At 41.2% G+C, this 21393-nt stretch overlaps 1 protein-coding gene across 1 annotated transcript in view; it reads right to left on the bottom strand.

Annotated features, from left to right (window-relative positions):
- Positions 1–371: 371 nt before the first annotated feature.
- pawr (PRKC, apoptosis, WT1, regulator) overlaps positions 372–21393 on the bottom strand; it is a 66058-nt gene continuing 45036 nt past the window's right edge. Inside the window, exons 4-7 of the mRNA XM_073480397.1 lie at positions 13560–13594; positions 9016–9142; positions 5941–6045; positions 372–2299 (exon numbers count right to left, since the gene is read on the bottom strand). Coding sequence (XP_073336498.1) covers positions 2213–2299; positions 5941–6045; positions 9016–9142; positions 13560–13594 — 354 coding nt within the window. The 3' untranslated portion in view covers positions 372–2212. The remainder of the gene's footprint in view (positions 2300–5940; positions 6046–9015; positions 9143–13559; positions 13595–21393) is intronic.

Below are 21393 nucleotides of genomic sequence, written 5' to 3'. Positions count from 1 at the left end.
CATAAAAATGCTAATAGGGATGATGGAGAGAGCCCTCCAGCACTTTGGATCAGCTGGAAAAAGGCCATTATCTGGAAATTTGGCTGACATTAATGTTAATATGCTTCCTGTATAGATGCTAGCCTCCAATGAATGTGTTTTAAGAGCGTAAATAGAGGTTCTAAGGGGTTGGATGGAGGTTTCATATCCAGGGATTGTGGCCTTTATGCAGTCAGGCTGGTGATTGGCACGTTGAATCATAATGAATGCGAGTGTTGAGGGTGAGTGTCGGCGGAGGAACTGAACCCCCCGCCACCGTCACAATGCATTACTGACTCAGTGGCATGGTATCATCACATCAAATTAGTCTTAATGAACACAAGCGAGTCGACTGAGGAGAGAGATAATCAAACTTTTATTAAATGTCTTAATCTTCTGTACATGCATAATGTAATGGGAAAGAGAGATGGGTCTGTGATGTCTGTCTGCCAGGGGATGATCTTTACCCCAAAATATGTGGAAGCGGAGAAATCTATCGACGGACTAAAACCTATTGATTAACTGCAGCGCTCGCTGAGCAGCTCCCTCAGTGGAATAAAATGATCTACATACAGAAAGTAAAAGTCCACCTCTACCAGCCAAGCCTTTTCCCTTGAGTAAACAAAAGAGATGCATTTTCAAATAGTATGTTCCTTCAGTTCATTTGGTTATTATCATACAAAAAAAATGCACTGTAGCTCACTCCACACATCTTAGATGCCATAAACAGAGCAGCTAAACGCAACCCAGTCGCCAGGATAAATGTTAGCCGAGTATGTTTCTGCAAAACAACATTTTTGTATGTTGAATTTTCTATTTCAGTCTCGTCACAACGTTGTGCTTGTGCTCTGGTAAGGTTTAAGCACAAAAACCACTTGGTTGGAGTAAAAATATCTGTTTTGTTCACCGGTATCATGGATGGAGATGGTCCGACTTCCCGTAAGAAATATCCCCAGTTCTCCTGAAAAAAAAAAACACCTGGTTACAGCTGAAAAAGTCTGCAGGTGTCCTTAAAGATATCCAGCAGTCTGACTTGAACTGCGGTCAGCTGTCTGGCTTGTAATAACGCCACCACCCCCTCCACCTCCTGATGTGAAAGGTGGCTGATAAGCATCTAATGTGAACCTGATTTGCTTCGTTCGCTACACTTGTCAACCTTGGATGTATTTGCAGAAACATTAACTACTGACATTATGTCCTGGCGACTGGGCTGCTAAACGTCTATCAAACATTGCAAAGACATAACTTGTAAACGAATTACAGAGAGCAAAATGCTTTTTAAAAAAAGAATCCACATATATACGAGGCGAGGGTTTCACCCTGAAACATTTCATCAAGGACAAGAATAATACTCAGATGTTGAGATGCATAAAGCATATACTTGGTATAAAGTCTTGCTTGCGTTGGAAAGATTTAGAAAAACAGTTTTCTTCATTCTGGTTTTATGATCTACTGGGATTCAAACACTGAGAACTTATTGGGAATAAAATTGTAAATCTGGCGTGAATGTTCATTAAAAAAGCTCCAGGCTTTAACGACTTTTGGAGAATTGACAAATAAAAATCTCACATGCATCGCAAGGCACTATGCCCACTTTGGCTGATGGTACTGTAGCAGTAATTGTGTTGAATTTGGTCCAAGAGTTCCTCGACGGAAGCTCCACAAGTTCACTGATGAAACTGCACCCGATTCAAACGTTTCAACACTGGAGATCTTTTGTAATTTACCTGCAGGGTGGCTGCTGTGTGCACAAACATGGAGACTTCTTTTTAAAAACCTCTAAACAAGTTTTAAAAGACTTTGTGTGCGCTTGTTTGTGCAGCACATACATTCATTTTACTTTTGCTTTTTAAAGACCTTATCAAAAAAAAAAAATCAAAAATGAACAATCTAAATGGCCTATGTACAATACATTTACATTAAATATGCATAAGATGACAGACAAATCCCCACGAGACTGTCAGGACAGGAGAACGTTAGCCTCTAGTTCGCTCAGCTTTCACAACAAATGGAATAAATCCTCCTCGGAGTGAGGCTGAGGACGACTACTTTACAGTTTCACCTCTAACAGACAGAATCAAACAGATTAAAGGCCATGCTGCTGGACTCGACCCAGGGCAGGGGGTCAGGAGAAAGGAGAGAATCGAGACACTCCATTCATCGGGGGAGGCTGTGTTGTTTGCCGAGGGTGGTTCTACCTCGTCAGCTGTCCCACCACTTTCAGAAGAGTCTTGTTTTCCTGTTTGAGTTGCTCGTTCTCGTCCTCGATGTCATCCAGGTCCTGAAAAAAAGGGCACAACACAAAGCTCTGGGGTTAGCGCTCTGTGGATGGATTTATACGCATGAATATTCATCACCCTGCCTCTATACCTTCGAGGACCAGTCAGGTTGGAGTGTTAGTCTGAGAGTTAAAGCGAACATTATTTGCTGCCAGGTTTTTCCCCCCTCCGGCCTGCAGGCCTTGATAGCAACAAATTAGACATTAACAGCTTCAATTAGCTGCAAATGAGAGAGGCTCTCAGTTGCCTCAGCGCTGTCTCATCAAAGTGACACTACTCATTTTCGGTTTCTTCCATCACCAGTCATGATCGCAAGGCTCCTGAGAGGAATTCAAAAGAAGTCAAACTCAGGAGGTCATGAGTTTCTACACAGCATGTCGTCTCTGCTGCAGTGTGAGGTGGGATGAAATGTCTTTACGCACAGACTTTATAGCAGGTTTCAGATCTTTCTTTTTTTAAAATCTTTCTGGCTCACAACTTCACTGTTTTGGTTCACTCTCATCGCTCTCACGGTGCTGTTTTCAGTGAAAAAGCTCTAAAAACTCACTGTACACCACCTACTAAACAGCAGACGGACGAAGTAAGAGACTAGGTGGTGAACATAGCGGATCATTTGGCAGCGAAAGAGCCAGATATTTCCTCAGACCTAAGAAAGAGTGAATATTAGAGGGTTAATTTTCTCATAGGCTTACATAGAATCATACTTCTTTGGAAACCAGTGGCCAAAAATGATTTTTTCAGGTTAAACTTTGGAAAAAAAATCTACAAACTCATCATTGGTTGAAAGATCTCATCAGCTTCCATCGCACGAATCGCGAAAGCTCTCTACAAGACAGGGTTTCTCTTCAAAGCGTATCGAGGGGGAGATATAGGTCCAGCAGTTGAGCTTTATCTTTTCTTTCTCTCCCAAATAAACTTCTCCACTGACTGAGGGTTCAATCTTCCTCTGCAGAGGAACGGCAGACTGGATCAGCCGTTATCTCCTGCTTTCCCATCAGGCCTTGCGGGAGCCTCTCTCAGGGACATTTCTGATGGCTATCGCCGCGTTGACCGTCCTTACATAAAGCCCTTCTCTTATGACCAGCTTCCTGCCCATGTGATGCTATCAGCGTGATGCCTCCTGCAATATTGCACTCGTAGTGTTTGCAGACGGATGGTGTGGTGTGTATCATAATGACCCGAATGTCAAGATAATAACCAAGCAACATTCACCGGACTGGTTTCTGCTGTATTTGTTGGCAGAGGTTGATCCCTTGTATAATTCTGATTGGCTCCGCAGGGGAGAGCTAAGATCTCTCTCCCCTGAATATTTGAGACATGAAAGTCTTTCATTTCAATCCCCTCCTGCTGGACCTCCCTTCACAGATGCCAAAACAACAGAGATAAATTTGACCACCAGCCTCGTGACCCAGAAAACACGGGCAAAGGCTGCGAGCTGAGGAGGGATTATTGACAGTCTGGGGTGAAACAGAGCTGAGGCTCCAGAAGGTTTCACTCCTGCTGCTGAATATAAAGAATACTCAGCTTACACGAGCATCTCCTGACCTGTGAACCCTGACCACAGAGCGAAGAGGAAACAGGACCCCGACCCGTGAGGTGAATCAAACTGGAAAACACACGCGACCTCTGCTCGTGGGTTCACGTCAGTGTGAAACAGTCCTCGGTGTGATGGCTACAAGAGCTCTCGAAAGCACTTCTGACAATAACCAGAAAGTAAAGCGGCTTATCATCGCTCTTCTGAGCATTTTCATGTCTTAACTGATCTTCCTGAGGGAGGGCTTGGAATTCTCTACTTCAGAGAGACTTTCAAGACGAGCCACAACTACAGCGAGTCTCACCAGGACCTTGTTATTGTGCCGAGCTTCCACACAGTTATGTTTTGTATCTGTAATCAGACACATACGCCCATAGTGTTCAAGCCAAGGAAGAAGTGAAAGAAAATGCCACTGCTAACATGAGAAAAGCTCATTTTTCTCTGCTTTTTTATACTCATAGAGCATTATCAAGACAAAAATGGGACCAATATTGCATGGCGACAGACAAATAAGACGGTTGGCCTGCCAGTTTTGTCAAATGTTTTGTTAAACAATGTTTTGCATGCACTCTACTCAGCTAGCACGCTACCAATGACAGCCAAATATGCCGTTGTACTTTTCAATAGAGCTGTGTGATATTCATCGATGTCTTAGCTAATCCTTTTATGCTGACTTCCTGTGGCACGCTGTGCTGGGGTCTGCCCAAAATCTGCCCCAGATGTCCAACAAAACGGGACAACAACAAAAACAATACAAGACAAAAAAGCACACACACATCAGACTGTTTCAATCTCTGTTTCTTGTCCCTGTCCAGTTTTCTCTTGCTTATCACACCTGACCCGCCTTTTTTCCTGTTTACCTGTGTTTCATTCGTTAATTAGTTCTTGTGTATTCAAGCCTGTGTTTTTGCTGCCTGACTCTGCTGGTAGTCTCATTTCCTTTGTCTGTATTTGCTCCTTGCGTGTCCTCTGTGTTCCAGCTATTGCTCCCTGTGGCTTTCTGGTTTGTTCTCAGTTTTGTATTTCTCTTTAGTTTTTTCTTGGATTCTCTTTAACCTGGCTCTGTTTCCTGCTTTTGTGTTGCCTGTATTTTGAGTTTTTAGATGCCAGTTTTGATAATAAAGCTTTTGTCTTTTAACCGGCCTCATGTGATCTTAGTTTTGATTAATTATCAGCTGGGAAAAATTGTTCGGTGGCTGATTGTAATCTTTGTCTTACACCAAGGGTAGATTGATAATGCCACACTGAGGGTGAAGACGGCCGGGTTGTAATTCGGTGAACAAGTAGTTAGTTGACAGCAGATGGCTCTACTTTATCGAAGGTAAGTATGAAGTTCAAATTCACACAAAATGATACGTTTTAATGGGAGGTTCTTTGAACTCTGAATGCTGGACTCAGACCACAGTCATCCATAAAACATTCAGCCTGAGAAAACATCAAAACAAAGAGGACTGAAAGATTTCGTGATAGAATAAAATAGAAAAAGAAACAGGGTGCTCAAAAGCTGGAACGCTTTGTGTTTGTGTTGTTTTTTTCAGCTGCCACAACACAATCTCTTCCTTATTGATCTTTTTGTTTGTGGGCTTTATTCAACAAAACGATCTGTCCAACCTCTGAGTTGAGGCTCACAACAGTGCTTGTCCAATAGGACTGAAAATAAAAATTGAAGCTGACAAAAAGATAAAAAAGAAAATCCTTCTCAATTTGCTTGAGACACGCAATCACGTCTGAAATTCTTTCCAACCAGGCTGCAAATTCGTTTTTGTCGGATAAATCAATAAGACATCGGTCACCTTCCGCACTGACCAGAAACTTTTGAGGCTCAGATGTGCAACCACTGGTGCTTTTTCGATGGTGTTTAAAATGCAAATTGCTTTCACGATAACATTTGCTGTCACCGTGTGTAAATCCTAAAATGTTTTGTTGGTGTCCAAATCCTAATGGACTGCACAGAAATCACTGTAGAAAAACACATAGCCATTATACACAACTCCTCTAAAATGCCAAATGATGATTTAGAGCCCCCGCAAGCCTCCCACGCATGAGAACACAAAGGAACGCTCAAAATATCAGACACCAGAGCAGAAAATTAACGTTGGCTGGACTCACTCTGTTCAGCAAGTCAATTTCCTCCTTCAGCTTCCCGATGAGGTCGTCTTTGTCCTGGTGGGCCTTCAGCAACCTGACGTTCTCCTGACGCTCTCTGGCCAGCTCCTGAAAACACACAAACACACACACACACAATTCAACATGATGATTACATGAATGATAAATATTTTCACCAGCTGAAAACAGTGCATCACATCTGGTTCAAACTCATTGCTATGGGACCACAAACTGCTCCGTAATTACTTCAGTTTTATGAGAAATGGTAATTGTCAGATCCAAAAACACTTTGGCACACAAGGCGCTGGATTATTGCTGCCTGAGAGGAACAACTCAAAATTAACTTTTATAAACAAATAGATTATATACAGATAACTACATCTGGGGCTGGGATGGCAGTAAAAGGACTCCAAGTATTTTAGGTCTTGTCATCTAAAGTTGAGGTGGGCATTGTGCCAGACTGCTGTGGTGAGGAGGAGGTGGAGCGTGAAGTCGAACCTCTTGATATACCTGTTGTTTTGAGAATAATCCGGCCTGTGTATTAATCTGCTGCGATGTTAAACTAAAGCCTACAACAGACGGCTTTATTGAAAGGACATTTCACTTCCCCAAAACATCTGGTGTCAAAAGGCATTAGTCAATAAAAAGGACTGACTTTTTGTTACATGACAGTTTCAATCAAGTAATTATATAATTAAACATAATTTTCTATTTCCAAATTCAAAAGCTTTTCTCAAAATTCTGAAGCTGTAATAATCGACACAACACTTGTCAGTGAACAGAGCATTAATAATCCTTTTTTTTCTGTGCTGCTTTTGTGTTTCTTTCAAATTGTGCTTGATTAAAAGCCAGTGTGTTCCTGTCAGCCTCCGTCAACAACAACAGGGAACTAAATCAATAGTGTTCCTTACTGAGAGAGACGGTATGTGCGCTATTAACACACAAGTTTTAACATGCGCTAAACTGTTAACACGTGTTGTTTGGGTTTATGATGGAAATGAAAACAACAAGGCACAAAGCATCTCGTAGCAGACGCAAGTATAGTCTGCTCAACAAGGATTCTCTTTTCATCCTGGTTTGTAAAGGTACTATAGACAACTGCAGCGTTTTAATCTTATAGAATAAAAAGGCAACCATCTCTTCCTACTGATACAGTAATTCTGGCTAAATCTCCATTAGCCGTTTTGTCATAACTGGGTCTGGCCTGGTTTTGTGACTCTCCTCGAAACTTGGAGTTTAGGTTTCATAATATTTGGCTTTGGAGAATAGGTGCTCAAATGGTAGGGTTCAATTTATGATGATCACAAATAAGGATATAAAGTTTCAGCCGACAAAACAATGTGCACAAAAATAAGTGTGTGAAATGTGATTTTTAAAGTGTTTCTAGATATTTGACTGAGAGAAACATCTCACACGGAAAGTGACTGAGGTCACAGCGGTACTTACTTTAAAAACCTTTTCTTTGAAAGGCACCCGAGTGACATTTGATTCCGAGTAGACTTTCTACAGCGGCAGCAGTGAGGGGGTTGAGTGCCTGATAGGAACGGTGGAGGCGGAAAAGACATATCTGCACTGTAAAAGGTCATCTCCTCAACAACACTGAGGAGAATTTCTGCCAGTGCTGAGCCGCAGTTTCCAGCCAGAAAATCAGAACCCGGGCGGCCGCTCAAAGGACTCAAAGTGGAAATTTGTCTAAACAAAGTGCTGCTGATAGAGGCTTTCAGTCGGCCAAAAGAGTTTTGGATCGACCCTCACACAATTCAGAAAGCATTGAAAAGTTGATAGGATTTGGAAATAATAGCAGATGACAATCAGTAAGGTGTGACTTTATTTTTCCAGGGAGGAAGAGGAAGGAAAACCAACTGAAACCGAGCTTTGGATTTGCTCTCACTTGCTGATATTTCTTCAGAATTCATGTCCCATCTGTGTTTGACACAAGCGGCCTACAATACAGTGAGCATTTATTCATGTATACATTTGTGAAGATCAGTAGCCGGCTGGTCAGGAGAGACTGCAACATGTCGAAGTGGGCAGTGTGTTTACTGGGGAAACTACAGGTCACAATCTCCTGTATTAGCTCCGCTGCTTGTTGTGGTCCACGTTGCTATGTATGTTTGGGTTCAAGCCAGGGCAGTAGCAACCACAAAAACACACTGTGACCATGTCCTCAGTATGGTTTCTGAGTATTTTGGGGATTTACAGACATGAGAAGGAGTTTCCATTCTAACGACAGGCTTTTGAAGCTGAACTAGATTTTTTCAGGGTTTTTTTCTACATAAAAATGTGAATATAAAAAATCTGTACCCCTCTCACAGAGTCATATTCTTGGCAGCTTTCAAATAGCTTTTAGACTTTGGTGTCGGGAGATAAAGCTCACAGAAAATTTAATTGAAAAGTGAAAGTATGAAATGTGATTAAAAAAAATGTTTCAAGACTTTTATGGGTGGACAAGCCGTGTCTCCATGTCTTGACCAACAAAAATCTATCTGCCCATTTGCCATCTGGCTGAAAATATGGATGGGAATACATTTTAAAAAACAAATGAGCAAAAAGAGAATAAGTGGGAGAACTAATGAGAGCAGAGAGTGGATGAGTAAAAAAGAAAAACTGAACAGAATTTCAAATGAAACATTATTTATTTTTTATTCAACTGTGGTTACACGTCCAATTTAAAAAAGCAGCAGGAAGAGTAACTCAACTGGTCGATGAGACGCAGCCAACAAGATGCCCCATTAAATATCAAGCCTGTTTGATAAAGAGAGACTAAAGAGAGTCGTAAGAGTCTGACTCCTTACGAAGCTGCACTCTCAAGAACAACAGGCGCTGACCTTCTCACAGCAGGGAGCTAATAAAACCTGCCAACATGTGTATTCTGACTCATCTGCACCCAGTTAGGAAAACAGTCCAGTCTGACTGCAGATGCCCACATTTACTCACCTCTCAGCTTTCAACTATTGTTTTTGGTGGGAAGTCTTGGTGTCAGTAAGTGAACTGAAGTGGTTCTTGTTGGCATATCTTTTAATTTTAGATTGGTACAGTATCAGTGGTGACTGTAACCAATGGGGTCAGAAGAGTTACCTTCTCCAGCTCCTCCATCCTTTTCTCCAAACTTCCTGATGCTGCAGCTCCTCCATCTCTGCCGTGACGGTTGTGTCGCTGTCTACTGTTCCCACCCATCTCTTCCTCAGATCCCTGCCCTGCAGAGCTGTTACAAACACAAACACAAACAAAACATTAATACCTCATATAATTATAACAGTCATGTATCTGTAACTTCAAATTCTTTACATGCAAAAGAAAGTTGTAAAACAGTGAATTTTGTGGCAATGTACATTACATAAAGTGTCCAGTGAGGCTTGTTTGAAGGTATGAATCATACCCACATTATTAAGCTTCAATGGGATGACACATCCATCATCAAAAGAACAGGTGGGAATATCTTCAGCGTGTTTGCCCTTTCAATTAGGCATGCATTATTAACATCCCTCTGCCTTTTATTCCATTAATGGAGAAAAGGCCGTCGAGGGTTGGCAACTCTGGTGCAAAAAGGATTCTGATTAAGAAACAATTTACATATTACAACTTCAAACAGGCTAAAGAATAGTCCGGGAACTTGTGCGTCACTGTTCTTATGCTGGTGAGGGAAAAATAAATGGTTTTAAAGGTTTCTGTATGCAGCTCGAGCAGAACATTAACCTTATCTCCTCTTTACTTCCTCGCTGCCTGGAGACGGATTCCAGGTCAGAATATTCATGTGCAGTTTATTTTCTTACTGACCTTATTTCAATAATTATTGACGTGGAAACTTGGAATGAGTTGCCGGCTCCGTACACCCCCCCCCGGACGACAACAACTCCCGCTAGGAACAGATTGTGCCAGGTTTATAAAATCTCCCTGGGAATCACATTATTGGGGACTCTGTAGGCTTCACTGAACTGTCTGAAGGGGGCTGTCTGCATATTTCTACAGCTGAAACAGACAGAAAAGCTGCTGGCAAGACAAAGGACAAATAGAAGTCCTTTTGTACCATCTGCACTCCTTTCAGGATCTGCCAAATATGATGTCCCCATTATTAGACTACTTTACAAAGTGCTTTTAACTTTAGAATTGAAGAGGCAGCAGTGGGCAATCTGGTTAAAAACTGTCATAACATGGATAATTGTTTTTTTTTCTTTGGCATTCTCAGCTTTTACTGGAGAGACGACAATAGAAGGGAGGGGCGTGACATGCAACAGGAGTCCAGGATTCTGGGAATTCAATTATAAAACCATTACTAGGTTAAATAACAAGGCAGGAATATCTTGCTTTGCTGATTTTGTGGCTTTACTACCTCAGAAGTCCAAGTAATTCTTGACACTGGCGTACAAATCCTATCTACCTTGAGAAATTGAGCACTTATTTCACAAGAGCTTCTTACTCTGGCAGATGGAAGCCGAAATAAACACACAATCTTCTCATTTTTCTGTCTTTCTTTATCATTTAAAAATAAAAAAAAAAGTTTTATCTCAGCTCTCTTCTCACTGGTTTGAAGTGGGAGGGGCTCAGCTGTAAAAAGGTGATGTCACTTACGAATGTGCACCAATCAGAGTCAGAGAGAGCTGGGAATAGATGGGTAGTCCACAAAAACTACTGTTTGAAGCCTTGAGTGTGGCATTACGGCCGTCGCCATCTTGGTTTTTGGAGCCAGAAGTAACAATATTTGAACCAGAGGGTTGAGCTGGGGAGGATTTCCCGATTATATCTGACTGAGAACCCGAGGACAAGCCGTGGTAGCAACTTGTCAATCACAAGGTAGCCACGCCCTGCTTCATTGTCTATTCTACTCTTAATGGAAACATAATTAACATCATGCTGTATTGAAGAAGACTTGAAACTAGCAATTGAGGCCATAAACTCATTAGGAAACCATTTATGGAGGTAATATATCAAGTGAGAAGTGGGGTCACATACAATTGGACTCCTTTTTGCAACCAGTGGATACCTGGGTGGGTGGTTTGGTTTAGCAGTCACTTTGCTTTATGGTTATTAGTGGACACCAGTATGAAAATGTGACACATCACTCAGTCAGACTTTATTCAGGATGATGTGAGCTGTTTAAATACAGGCTTCAATTTTTTATCTGTTTCATTCAACTCAACCTTTTCTTCTTTCTCTACTGAGGCCAGGCTCCATTTCTTACACACAGACAGAGGCGGTATTTTTCTGTACCTTGACATTTACAGAACCAACAGCTTACTTTCGCTCATTCTTACAAAGAGCCAAACATCGCAGCGGCCATCGCTTTTGATCAAGAGGAGAAGTCCTTGAAATACTCTCCTTGGCACTCGCCCACGCCAAGATAAAGTGCATTTCATTTGTCTCTCTCACCGACTCCTCCTTTATCGGCATGAGCACACACACAAATACACCACACGTATACATTACGAAGCGAGACAACAAATCATCCCCCTGACCATGATGCCTAAAAAGAGCCAAACACAAAACATTGACATGCCTTGTGTGTCCACATCCGTGCATGTCATCTTGTTTTGAGAGCTATCTCCCACACACAAGCAACACACACATACAGGTACTCTAGGGTGCTCAGCAGGTGTTGAAGCCAAGCCTAAACATCCATGGCCTCGATACTAAATATCACACCGAGGCCCATTAGCACCCCGCAGGGTGAGGTCTGGGGGAGAGAGAGGCTGAGCCAATCACACACTCTTGGGAGCCTCAGCAGGAGTGGAGGAGAAAGCTAGACAGGAGAGCCTATAACAGCAGCAGCCACAGGTATAACAATGTCTCTCACAAACTCAAGTGTCAATGTGGATTAAGTTAAAGCCACAACACACAGTACTCAACCATCTGCTTAACACCCCGCCTCGCTCTGAAACCTGCTATTCCCACAAAGAGCAAGAGAACATGAAGACGAGCTTAATTCACAGGCGTTTTAAAGAAATAATCAGTAATATCTCCCTGTCCCTTTGCACAAAATGACTATAATTTATGGGTGGGGACTAGTGAGTGTTGAGATACATGTCACTTTTCTTTTTCACTTTTTTTCTCTGTAGCTGAAATTTCAAGCTTTCAAAAACAGGGTTTGTTTTGTTTTGTTTTTAAATGCTCTAATCTGCCAGGCCCCCTGAACTATCAAAGATGAGCAATGGTACCTCTGTAGTTTTGCTTTTTTTATTTGTAATTTTGTGAAACATTTGAAGGGATGGGAATCGAGCTTCTCTCTGACAGCCAGACCTTTCTGCATCATTGCTGTAGGGGAAGAAAAAACACTCTGGCTTGTTTGTAATTCTTTAAACCAATCGCAATCGTCTTGGGCGCCACAAAGCCTCGGATACAGCAACAGGGAACTTGTTTTTGTGGAACATATGCACGAGGGGGGGAAAAAAAATGGGAAAAATAAAAGTTAACAGCTGCTAGCTTGTTTACGTTTGTACCACTAGCGAACAGCTTATGGCTCATTTATGCTCAACTTCAGACAAAATAAGCATATTGATACAGACGGAGCCTCGAGTTCACACTCTGCATCCATTTTGTGTGGTTTTCTGAAAGCTTACAGATATAAAACAACAGAGCAGTACCTCTGCTGGTTGTGTGGGGGGGTAGTGTAGCAGTGTAGCTAATATCCATATCCTTCAGATGAGATAATGAGCCTAATATTTTAATACAAGAGGAGCTTTTATGGAGAACAGGGAGAAACTGTGCTGACAAATAACTTGAATCTAACTGAAAAAGTGACAGGTTGACAGGTGAAGGTTGACAGAAAGGTAGTAAATTACAGAGACAGGTTTCTATAAACTTGCTCTATCAGCTATCTTGTGCTGCCCAGTACCACCTGGTGGGTTATCCGCTGCAGAACTGCGGAGCATCCAAGTGTAGCCGGGCCAGCTGATGACAGCAGCTGCCGTAATGAAACGGCCAAACTGAATGTCAGCCGGTGAACTTGGCTGTTGGGGTTGGCCACAACTTCACGGTTTGGTTGGAAGTACACACTGGACACACACAGAGGTTCTCAAAGGACTTCAATCCTCACAATGCAGCAACGATCAACATTATAAGTGGTGAAGTTGGACAGTTCTGATCACTCGGCAATGGAAAACATTTTAAAATTTGACGATTTTTGAATCGATATTGTAGTAAAATGGAAGCAGACGAAAGAACATCTATGTTGACCACATTTTTGTGCCCTTTGTTATCTCTGCTCATTATCTTCTTGAGTTTGAGAACCTCTCATCAAATGCCAGAACAATCTTGACCGAGCTGAAGCACACATTTCAGACTCCAAACCTTTCAGAGTAAATGATTTACTTTGAACACCCCCTGCCAGCTATGGCAGCAAAGTGATGGTCTGAACAAAGTGTCCAAGGTCCAGATGGTGTCCTGTCAGCTACTGTTCAAAACAGTCATCTTTCTTTAGCTATGAAAAGAGCAGCACTGAAGGGAGAAGAAAACAACAGTGACGCACCAGGAACAGGCCCTCGGACTATTTCAGAGGGAGTCTGTTCTCGCAGTTAATGACTCAAACTGCTGTTTCTCATCCCGACCTCTGTTCGGTCTCTTGACACAGCACTACTGATGCTGAAGCAGATAAACTCTCAGTGTCAGGACAATAAAATGAGTCTCACCTCTTGTGGCGGCCGCTTCCAGATCTCGGGGTTTCCTGAAACAAAAAGAAAAGAATAACCTTCAGTCCAAAAAGAATAAAACAAAGGTCTTGAGTCGTTGCCAATGTTTTGCAGATTTGTCTGTGATTTGAAGTCGTACTGTAATTTCAGGAAAAAAAAAACAAGATATCAGAATGAGGTTTTAGGAATCATCTATTGTGTTCATCCGCCTTGGGTTGTGTTGCTTCACCACAGAGGAAAAAATCCCATCTACAGGATAAGAGAAATTTATCAGGAGGAGCATTTATAGACGCCTTAAGGTCGTGTATGAGCGTTTGTGAATCGCAGCTGCTGAGCTGATATATAGATGAGCTTTGTTGCATTTAATAGCTCAGCAGGAGCCCTGTAGCCCCGAGATGTGGAAGGCAATCTTGTTTTGCAACATGGAGGTGTATGTTTATCTTCTTTTCCCATTATTGTATGATCTAAAGGTTGTTTAGATCTGTACAGCAGTGATGCTCCAATAAAGTCGCCTTCGGTACAATAGCGCTTCCCTCAGAAGATGAGGTGTGTCACAGACGGGGTGAGATGAATACGCATCTTGTCTTTCCTAAGGTCTTGTGCAGTGAAGGGTCCCGGGTTTGATTGAGGGGCCTTGGCTCTGCTATCATCCATCAGTCAGAACTCGGCTTTAGCGGGCGAAGGGAAACGTTGCGCCCGACTCTTAGCATGCGCCAGCCTCTCCGCCTCGGTGACATATCATCCATTACCTGTGGATGAAACCCTGGCCGTCATCTCCTCCCTGGCTCAGGCCTGGATAGATTTACTAAGATGGAGGACAGTAAGAGGGCAGTGAGCAGCAGCAGCAGCAGCAGCGGGTTGTATACTGGGTAATACCTCATCTGCCCATGACAAAAGGTTCGAGCAACACCTGGATTTAAGAGCAATTCGATTAATTTTGACATTTTCTAGGATTTGGTGTAATCCAACAGCTGCCATAGCTGCACTTGAAAAGCCTTATCTATTTTAGTCTTATCAGGAATGTATTCAAAGGCAGACAGATGGTTCTACTCTTCAAGTGCACTCTACTAGAGGGCCTGAACTAGAGCTGCACGTTATGGTAAAAAGAAAATAGTATTGCGATGTTTTGACAGACATTATGATTCATGATTGGTGGTTATGATATTTGTTTTCCCTTTTTACTGAATAAAACTATAAAAATCATCACAATGTAACATTTTCTGGGTTTGCACCAAACAAACACGCTCTCTTACATCTGGAGAACAAGATTTGAAGTCCAAGGCATCCCTGCAGCACTACAATACTGCATTTTCATCCTTTGTTGTCACACATTTTACTTTTTAAAAGCTAAAAAATTTGAGCTCCTGTGATTTGGATATTGCACTTGGGTATATTGCGATTTTGATAATATTTCAATTAATTGTGCAGCCCCAGGCTGAACCCATTCATTCTGATACAGAGTAAGACTTTAATCATGGAGACTTTTAGGAAAATCGAAGCAAACTGTGCATACAGGGGTTTCAGGCTGCAACTAACAATTACTTTCACTGACGATGAATCTGTTAATGAGTTTTATCATTTGTTCAATTAGTTGTTTGGGCTTTAAAATGTCAGAAAATTATGAAAAAATGTTGATGATTGTTTCCTAAAAAAGCCCAAGAGGACGTCCTCAAATGTCTTGTATTGTCCACCACCCAAAGATAGTCAGAACATTTTCATAACAGCTGATGACTAATTTTACACTTGGCTACATTCGCAGTTTAAAGAATAACAGTAACAATATCAGTGCGTATATGTTGTTTCCTGTACTTTTAAATGATAAATTACTTGTGTTTTAATTAACATTTTAAATACATTTTATTTCGATATGGTTAACAAGCAAGTATTTGTAATTTGTGACAAGATTATTGAGTAATATGTGAATTATTTTCTAAATGAACTGATTGTTTACTCAATAAAATGTCGGAAAGTAATGAAAAATGCAAATATCCCAGAGTGCTGATTTAAAAAAATGCAGTCATGATGACACATTCATTAAAAAAAAGTAAAGACAAGACAAACACAGAGTGTGAGGCCTCATAACATTTTTAGTTGAGATATAGTTTTCAAAATAGTTGTGAACCCAGATTACCTCTATAACAGAGCCTCCAGTTAATACATCTCACAGTGTAGGAAGAAGAAATGCTGTCTAAATGTAAATGTGTGTCTACTCTCTGGCTTCCACAGTCTAGTGTAACTTGAATAAACCAACAAAAAAAAAATTCTTTGAATATACAAGTGAACTGGAAACCCAGTCTGCTGGCTCCCAGCAGGAAACACCCGACTGTGTAGGAAATAATTGTTATTGTTATTATTGTAACCGTTTCGAGTTTTGGAAATTCTGTACGCGCCGATTCGTATTCCAAGTTTGTTGTCCTACTGACAGGGGTCAGTGGACTGGATTGATGATTTTCTGAGGTGAAGTATGAGTCAAAACAACAATATGAAGGGAGGTCACAGCGGTCAGCAGACGTCATGGGGCTATGCCAATCCTCATTTGCACTCTGTGATATGTGCAGTCAAAACTAAAGAGCGAGACCGATTCTTATGTGATGTTGAGTATCAACTGGGGGTTTACCTCAGGCATCCACTTACTGGCAAGAGACGACGAAGATAATTTTTTGGATTAGTACAAATTAAATCCTGGTGTTAAGAATGTGATTATCAAGTCTCTCTGTTCAAGACTGAATGATTAAAACCTTGATTACAAAAGTGAGGATGCTGTGTAAAACGTTAATAAAAACAGAAGTGAACCATTTGCAAATGACCTGTGTTTACCAATAACAAACCATTTCACAAAAGTGCATGAGTGCATGTAGTAATGTCCTTTATACAACCATGTGTTTCGGTGGTGAACCTCGCCCTATCCTTGTTTGTGAATGATGGGTTTTTAATGGCCCCTTGCAGATAAATCCTCTTCAGTGTTGCGTTGACTGCAGCTCAGCCCAGAAACACTGTGCTATGAATAAAAGCACCATATCTGATCTGTAAATAATCACTTGCACTGTGTCAGATTCTCATGCTAATTCATTATCTTGTAGTCTGAGAGCTGCAGACAGTCTCAGCCAGTTACACTGAAGCAGCAGGTCCACCCTACTGCAGATGCATAAATAGAAAATGCCATTTATGTGTCAAAGAGGGTTCCAGCCTTTCTAATCTTTACTGGGACTACATTCACACTGGAAAAAAAACACTCTTTCTCCTGTTTTGGTTACTAAACATCAACATCTTATAATCTTAAGGTCGTAACAGTAGCAGTATGCGATACACAAATCAACATGGCATGAGGTGACATTAAGTATTTGACATCTACAGAAAAAGACAAACTAATATGAAGGCTTAACTGCAGAATGAATCTGGTTTTAATCATAAGTTTACTCGCAGTAGCTCGCAGCCACCATGAGGATAAATGGATCGTCCTTTCCATCCTTTCTGTGGCTGCACGAAAATCTGAAAATGAAATCATATCGTGTTTACAGAAAACACCCCAGGCTTCATTTGGCACCTTTTGGCAGTGTTTCCCAGTGAGCGACCCCCTGTCTGGGATATGAATCTGCGAGACAAGGTCAACTAAATTCATGTACGACTTCTTCGCTGCACACAATACAAGCCTGTGCAACTTTATTTATCATGCTTGAGCTGCGCTGACAGCTCCCATAAGCCCCGCTGGAGAACTCAGAGCTACTAAGAATAACGAGAAACAAATATCAACAATAAAACAGGTACTTTATCACTCAGATCGAGCAGATTATGTTGTTTTGCATTTATGTGTATATATGTAACTGTTGTGTAACAGTTGTGTTGTGTTATGTAAAACACACTCAAATGTCTTGCTGGGATGTTTTTTCCTGGATTTGATCTTTGATTTATGTCTTCACAGCTTATCAAATTTTAAATATCTAAAGGAATACCATCTTATTCCATGAAAAGGTGATCTTTGGCTTCCCAGCCAGCGAGCTAACAACTCAATGAGTATTTCTCTGTACATAGCTGATAAAGATCGCAATTTTACTGGAGGCATTCAATAAGTTCAAGAGACAGAGAGCGATAATGATCAAATAAAAGTGCATGGCTGGCATTTGGAGGAAGCAGTCAGGCCAAATACATAAACCAGCAAACGCTAGGCTACTGAAAGGTCTTTATCCAGAGAGAGATCACTGGAGATGTTTGTATGAAAACATCTGAATATTATTTATGACATCTGCCTATTGGTCCTAATAATTATGGGCAAACATTGCAGCTGTTGTACTTTACTGATCTATTATTTTAGTAGAGATGCTTTGCAGTTCTGTCACACACTGTTTTAATTAAGATGCCAACCTCAGCCTTCTCTCTGAGTCTTTGATGCAGGCTGAAGAAATAGATGTTAAAATGCCAGCCTGGAACATAAATCGAGGGCCGAAGATGAAAACAAGACTAACCTGCAAACGACACGGTAAACATCTGCAGAAAGTCCTGTTAACCTTGTTAACCTCTTGACATTTTTGTGACTGGTGACCCATGCAATGCCGGCACTAGGAAAAAAAATCAGGTAATCTGCAACTGGCAACTTCAGTGGCACTTATATTCACCAAACTCTCCAGGTTTCTTCCTATCTACATTCTGAAGGTTTTTACAGAGAGGTTTGTTCATATATTATTCATCGCCTGAGTTTTATACATGTTATTCCGACAAACATGGTGAAAAAGTGTGAGTGACGAAAAGAGATGTCGAAACATCCCCTCTGTAAAAACATCTGAGTAAAATATGTGAACGAAATAAAAAAAATCCAGTGTATCAGATTTCTGTTGTGGAAATGCATGCAAATTAGCACATCGGGCATGTTTAAACATTGAATTTCAGAAAACTTGTCAAGACAAAAAACATTTGTCTTAATGTACGTAACTAACTGGGGAAGCTTCATGCTGATATCTATTAGTTCTTTCAACCCTAATTACCTGCTGTGAATATCTGAATTAAGTTCTGCTGTAGAGAAAATGTCATTTAGTTTCTCACCAACTAGCTCAAGTGTTTTTGCTGGTAGCCTTCCTATCAAAGACAAACACTGGTGTGGTTTAGTTGGCTTATATAACACTAATCCTTAAGATCTTGAGTCAACAGAGGTGTGAATGTGTCCAAATATTGTTTCAGGCAACAAGAAGAAATCCAGTTTGCTGCGAGCCCAGAGGCTGCTGCTCCTGGGTGGAAATGCCATGTGACGGGTAGTGAACGTTTCCCTGCTGTTTAGACAAGATGCTCTGCATCATCACCGTTTTTTTGGGGGGGAGAAAGGTGCTAATTAAAAATGCAAATGGTGCTTGTTAAAAAGTGCTGGATGGGAACTGTCTGCAATATGTGTGTTCCATGTGTGAGAGAGAGCCAGAAAAAGCCTGGCGCCACTTTAAATGCAGATGATCCAGAGGAATGTTCCATATGGTTCTGACTGCTGGATCACTGAGACAGGTTTCCTTGTAGGTCCTGCATACCAGAGGGAGGTAAGGCCTGATAACCAGGACCACATGCTTGCAGAGGGCCTCACATATGAGATACAGAAGAGATGTGTGTCCATGCACAAAAACACACACACACATCATCTCTATAAGCAAATTTAAATGGAACACAGCTCGATGGAAAGAGACGGAAAAAAGACTGATTGATAAAATATTTCACATCCAAGCTCCTTCGTGGAGTTTCCATTATGACTCCAGCAGCCAACGCAGAAGAGTTACAGCTTGTTTTGGTTGGGAAGTGCTCTGAGACCTTTGGAGACTGTTTACAGCCCTTCAGCTCTGAACAGAAGTTGAGCTTCTTCTTGTGTCCTGATATCTTGATACCCAGCTACGAGGCCCGACTGGATGCTGTATATCATAACAGGCTTGACACGGCAATTGCTTGTCTCCCTGCTGATAAATGGGGCCCGAGAGGAGCGGCACATTTTTGGGACGCTCTGTCTGTGCAGATGTCTGACTGACAGCTCTGTATAAATCCACTGACCATGCTCCTTATTTCTCCCAGGCTGCCTTTAGATGAGCAGAGGACCCCCAACAGAGCATGAATGGCAGTTTTATATGAGTTACAGTGAGACATCTAATGGTTAGTTTCTGCTCAGCCACATCTGGTCTGCGTTGGTGAGAATAGATTCGGCTGGCATGAATGGACATACTCTGTTTCAAATGATGGACTGTTAATCTCTTCGGGAAAGCTGCAGTTGACCAATTGAACAGAACTGCTTGATGTTTGTTTATCATAGTCTCCCGTATGTAAATAGTCGTACCCTTTGCTTTTCATTTCTTTCCTGAGCGACCTCTCAGCAGGTGCTGTCAGAATCTCCCTGTTAGTATGCTGTTTGTGTACATATGTCATACACAAGCCCTCGCTTCTCGTAAACAGCCTCAGACAGTTATAGCCCAAAACAAAATAAGCCCCCTGATGCAGAACAGCCGATCCATCTGGAAAACAACTCTTACCTACATCCACAGGAGTTTGATTTGTATTGTGTGTACAAAAAAAATAAGAAATATAGAGATTTTCAGTTGTTGTTACACAGCAAGATGCTTTCATATCCTTTATGTGCTCAATTTCTTGGTGAAAATCACTCTGTGTATTTGACAGAGGTGGCAGTGGTATACACACTCTTCACTCAAGTAGAAGTACAGATACTTGTATAAGAAAAGACTGGTAAAAGTAGAAGTACTCATTCAACTTCTTTACTCGGTTAAAAGTAATAAAGTACAGGCTCTGAAATGTACTCAAAGTATTAAAGTAAAAAGTCTCCCTCTGAAGGACATTTCTACTGGATATTTCTGTGCAAAGATAACTGAACCCCACATCAAATTAATATAATTCAAAGATTATTAAAAGGTAGAATCAGTAGGTTTTATCTGAGCTGTTCGTAAATGCACCAGAAAGATAGTTGATTGTTGAGTCTCATTCCCAGGACGTCAAATAGCGACATTTTGGGTTGGTAAAGCCTCCTAACACACCTTTTCTCCCCATTTGTGTCTCCCTCCGTTTACGTCTTGTTACGTCTTTTACATTGTTTTGTCTCTCTACATCTGCCGTGCGTGATTTGCACTGATAGGTTGAAATCAGTCTTGTGATGTTGGGAAGGCTGCATGCAATGACGCAAAATAAAAATAATCAATAATTCCCCTCAAATGCAATAAAACTAAAGTGACGAGCCTGTTTTGAGTTCTGGTATTTGAGGTAAGTTTGAAATGACATATACTGCTCTAGCGAATGTGGACTACTGCGCCACTTCTCTCTCTACGAGTTTGTCATTTCTGATTTGGTTTAATTCCTGCTAATTCATTTCAGCGCCTCCCGGACTTATTTGGAGGAAGAGCAGACTGTCTCCGCACGACTTAGCTTCTATGAAATGAACACAAAATTACTTGGCAAGATTAAAAGACTAATTTTGTAGACATCAATAGTCTCTGATTCACACTGTTGAGAACCAGACACCTTGAAGCAGACTCCAACACTGGCTTTCAAATTAAGTTTGATGAATAAGTTTGGGGACCTGAGCTGCACTGAGAAACACTGTGTGATGTATATGACACTGCTTTTTGTTTCCGCTAAGTCTACTGATAATTTGCTTGATTAATCACTCAGTTTGTAAAGCAATAAAAAACGATCAGGGAGACATCTTCTAATTGTTCAGTTAGTCTATCTAATGGTCCGAAACTCAAAGGTATTCAATTTAATATGATAGACAACCGAGAAATGTGGCAAACCTCACATTTCAGAAGTTGTGACCAGTAAATATTTCTTATTATACTTCATAAAAGAGTCAATTAAATGTTCAATTGCCGAT

Source organism: Pagrus major, chromosome 14 (assembly GCF_040436345.1).
Source record: "Pagrus major chromosome 14, Pma_NU_1.0".
NCBI lineage: Eukaryota > Metazoa > Chordata > Actinopteri > Spariformes > Sparidae > Pagrus > Pagrus major.
Note: the sequence above shows the minus strand (reverse complement) of the source record. Positions and strands in the feature narration are given on the sequence as shown.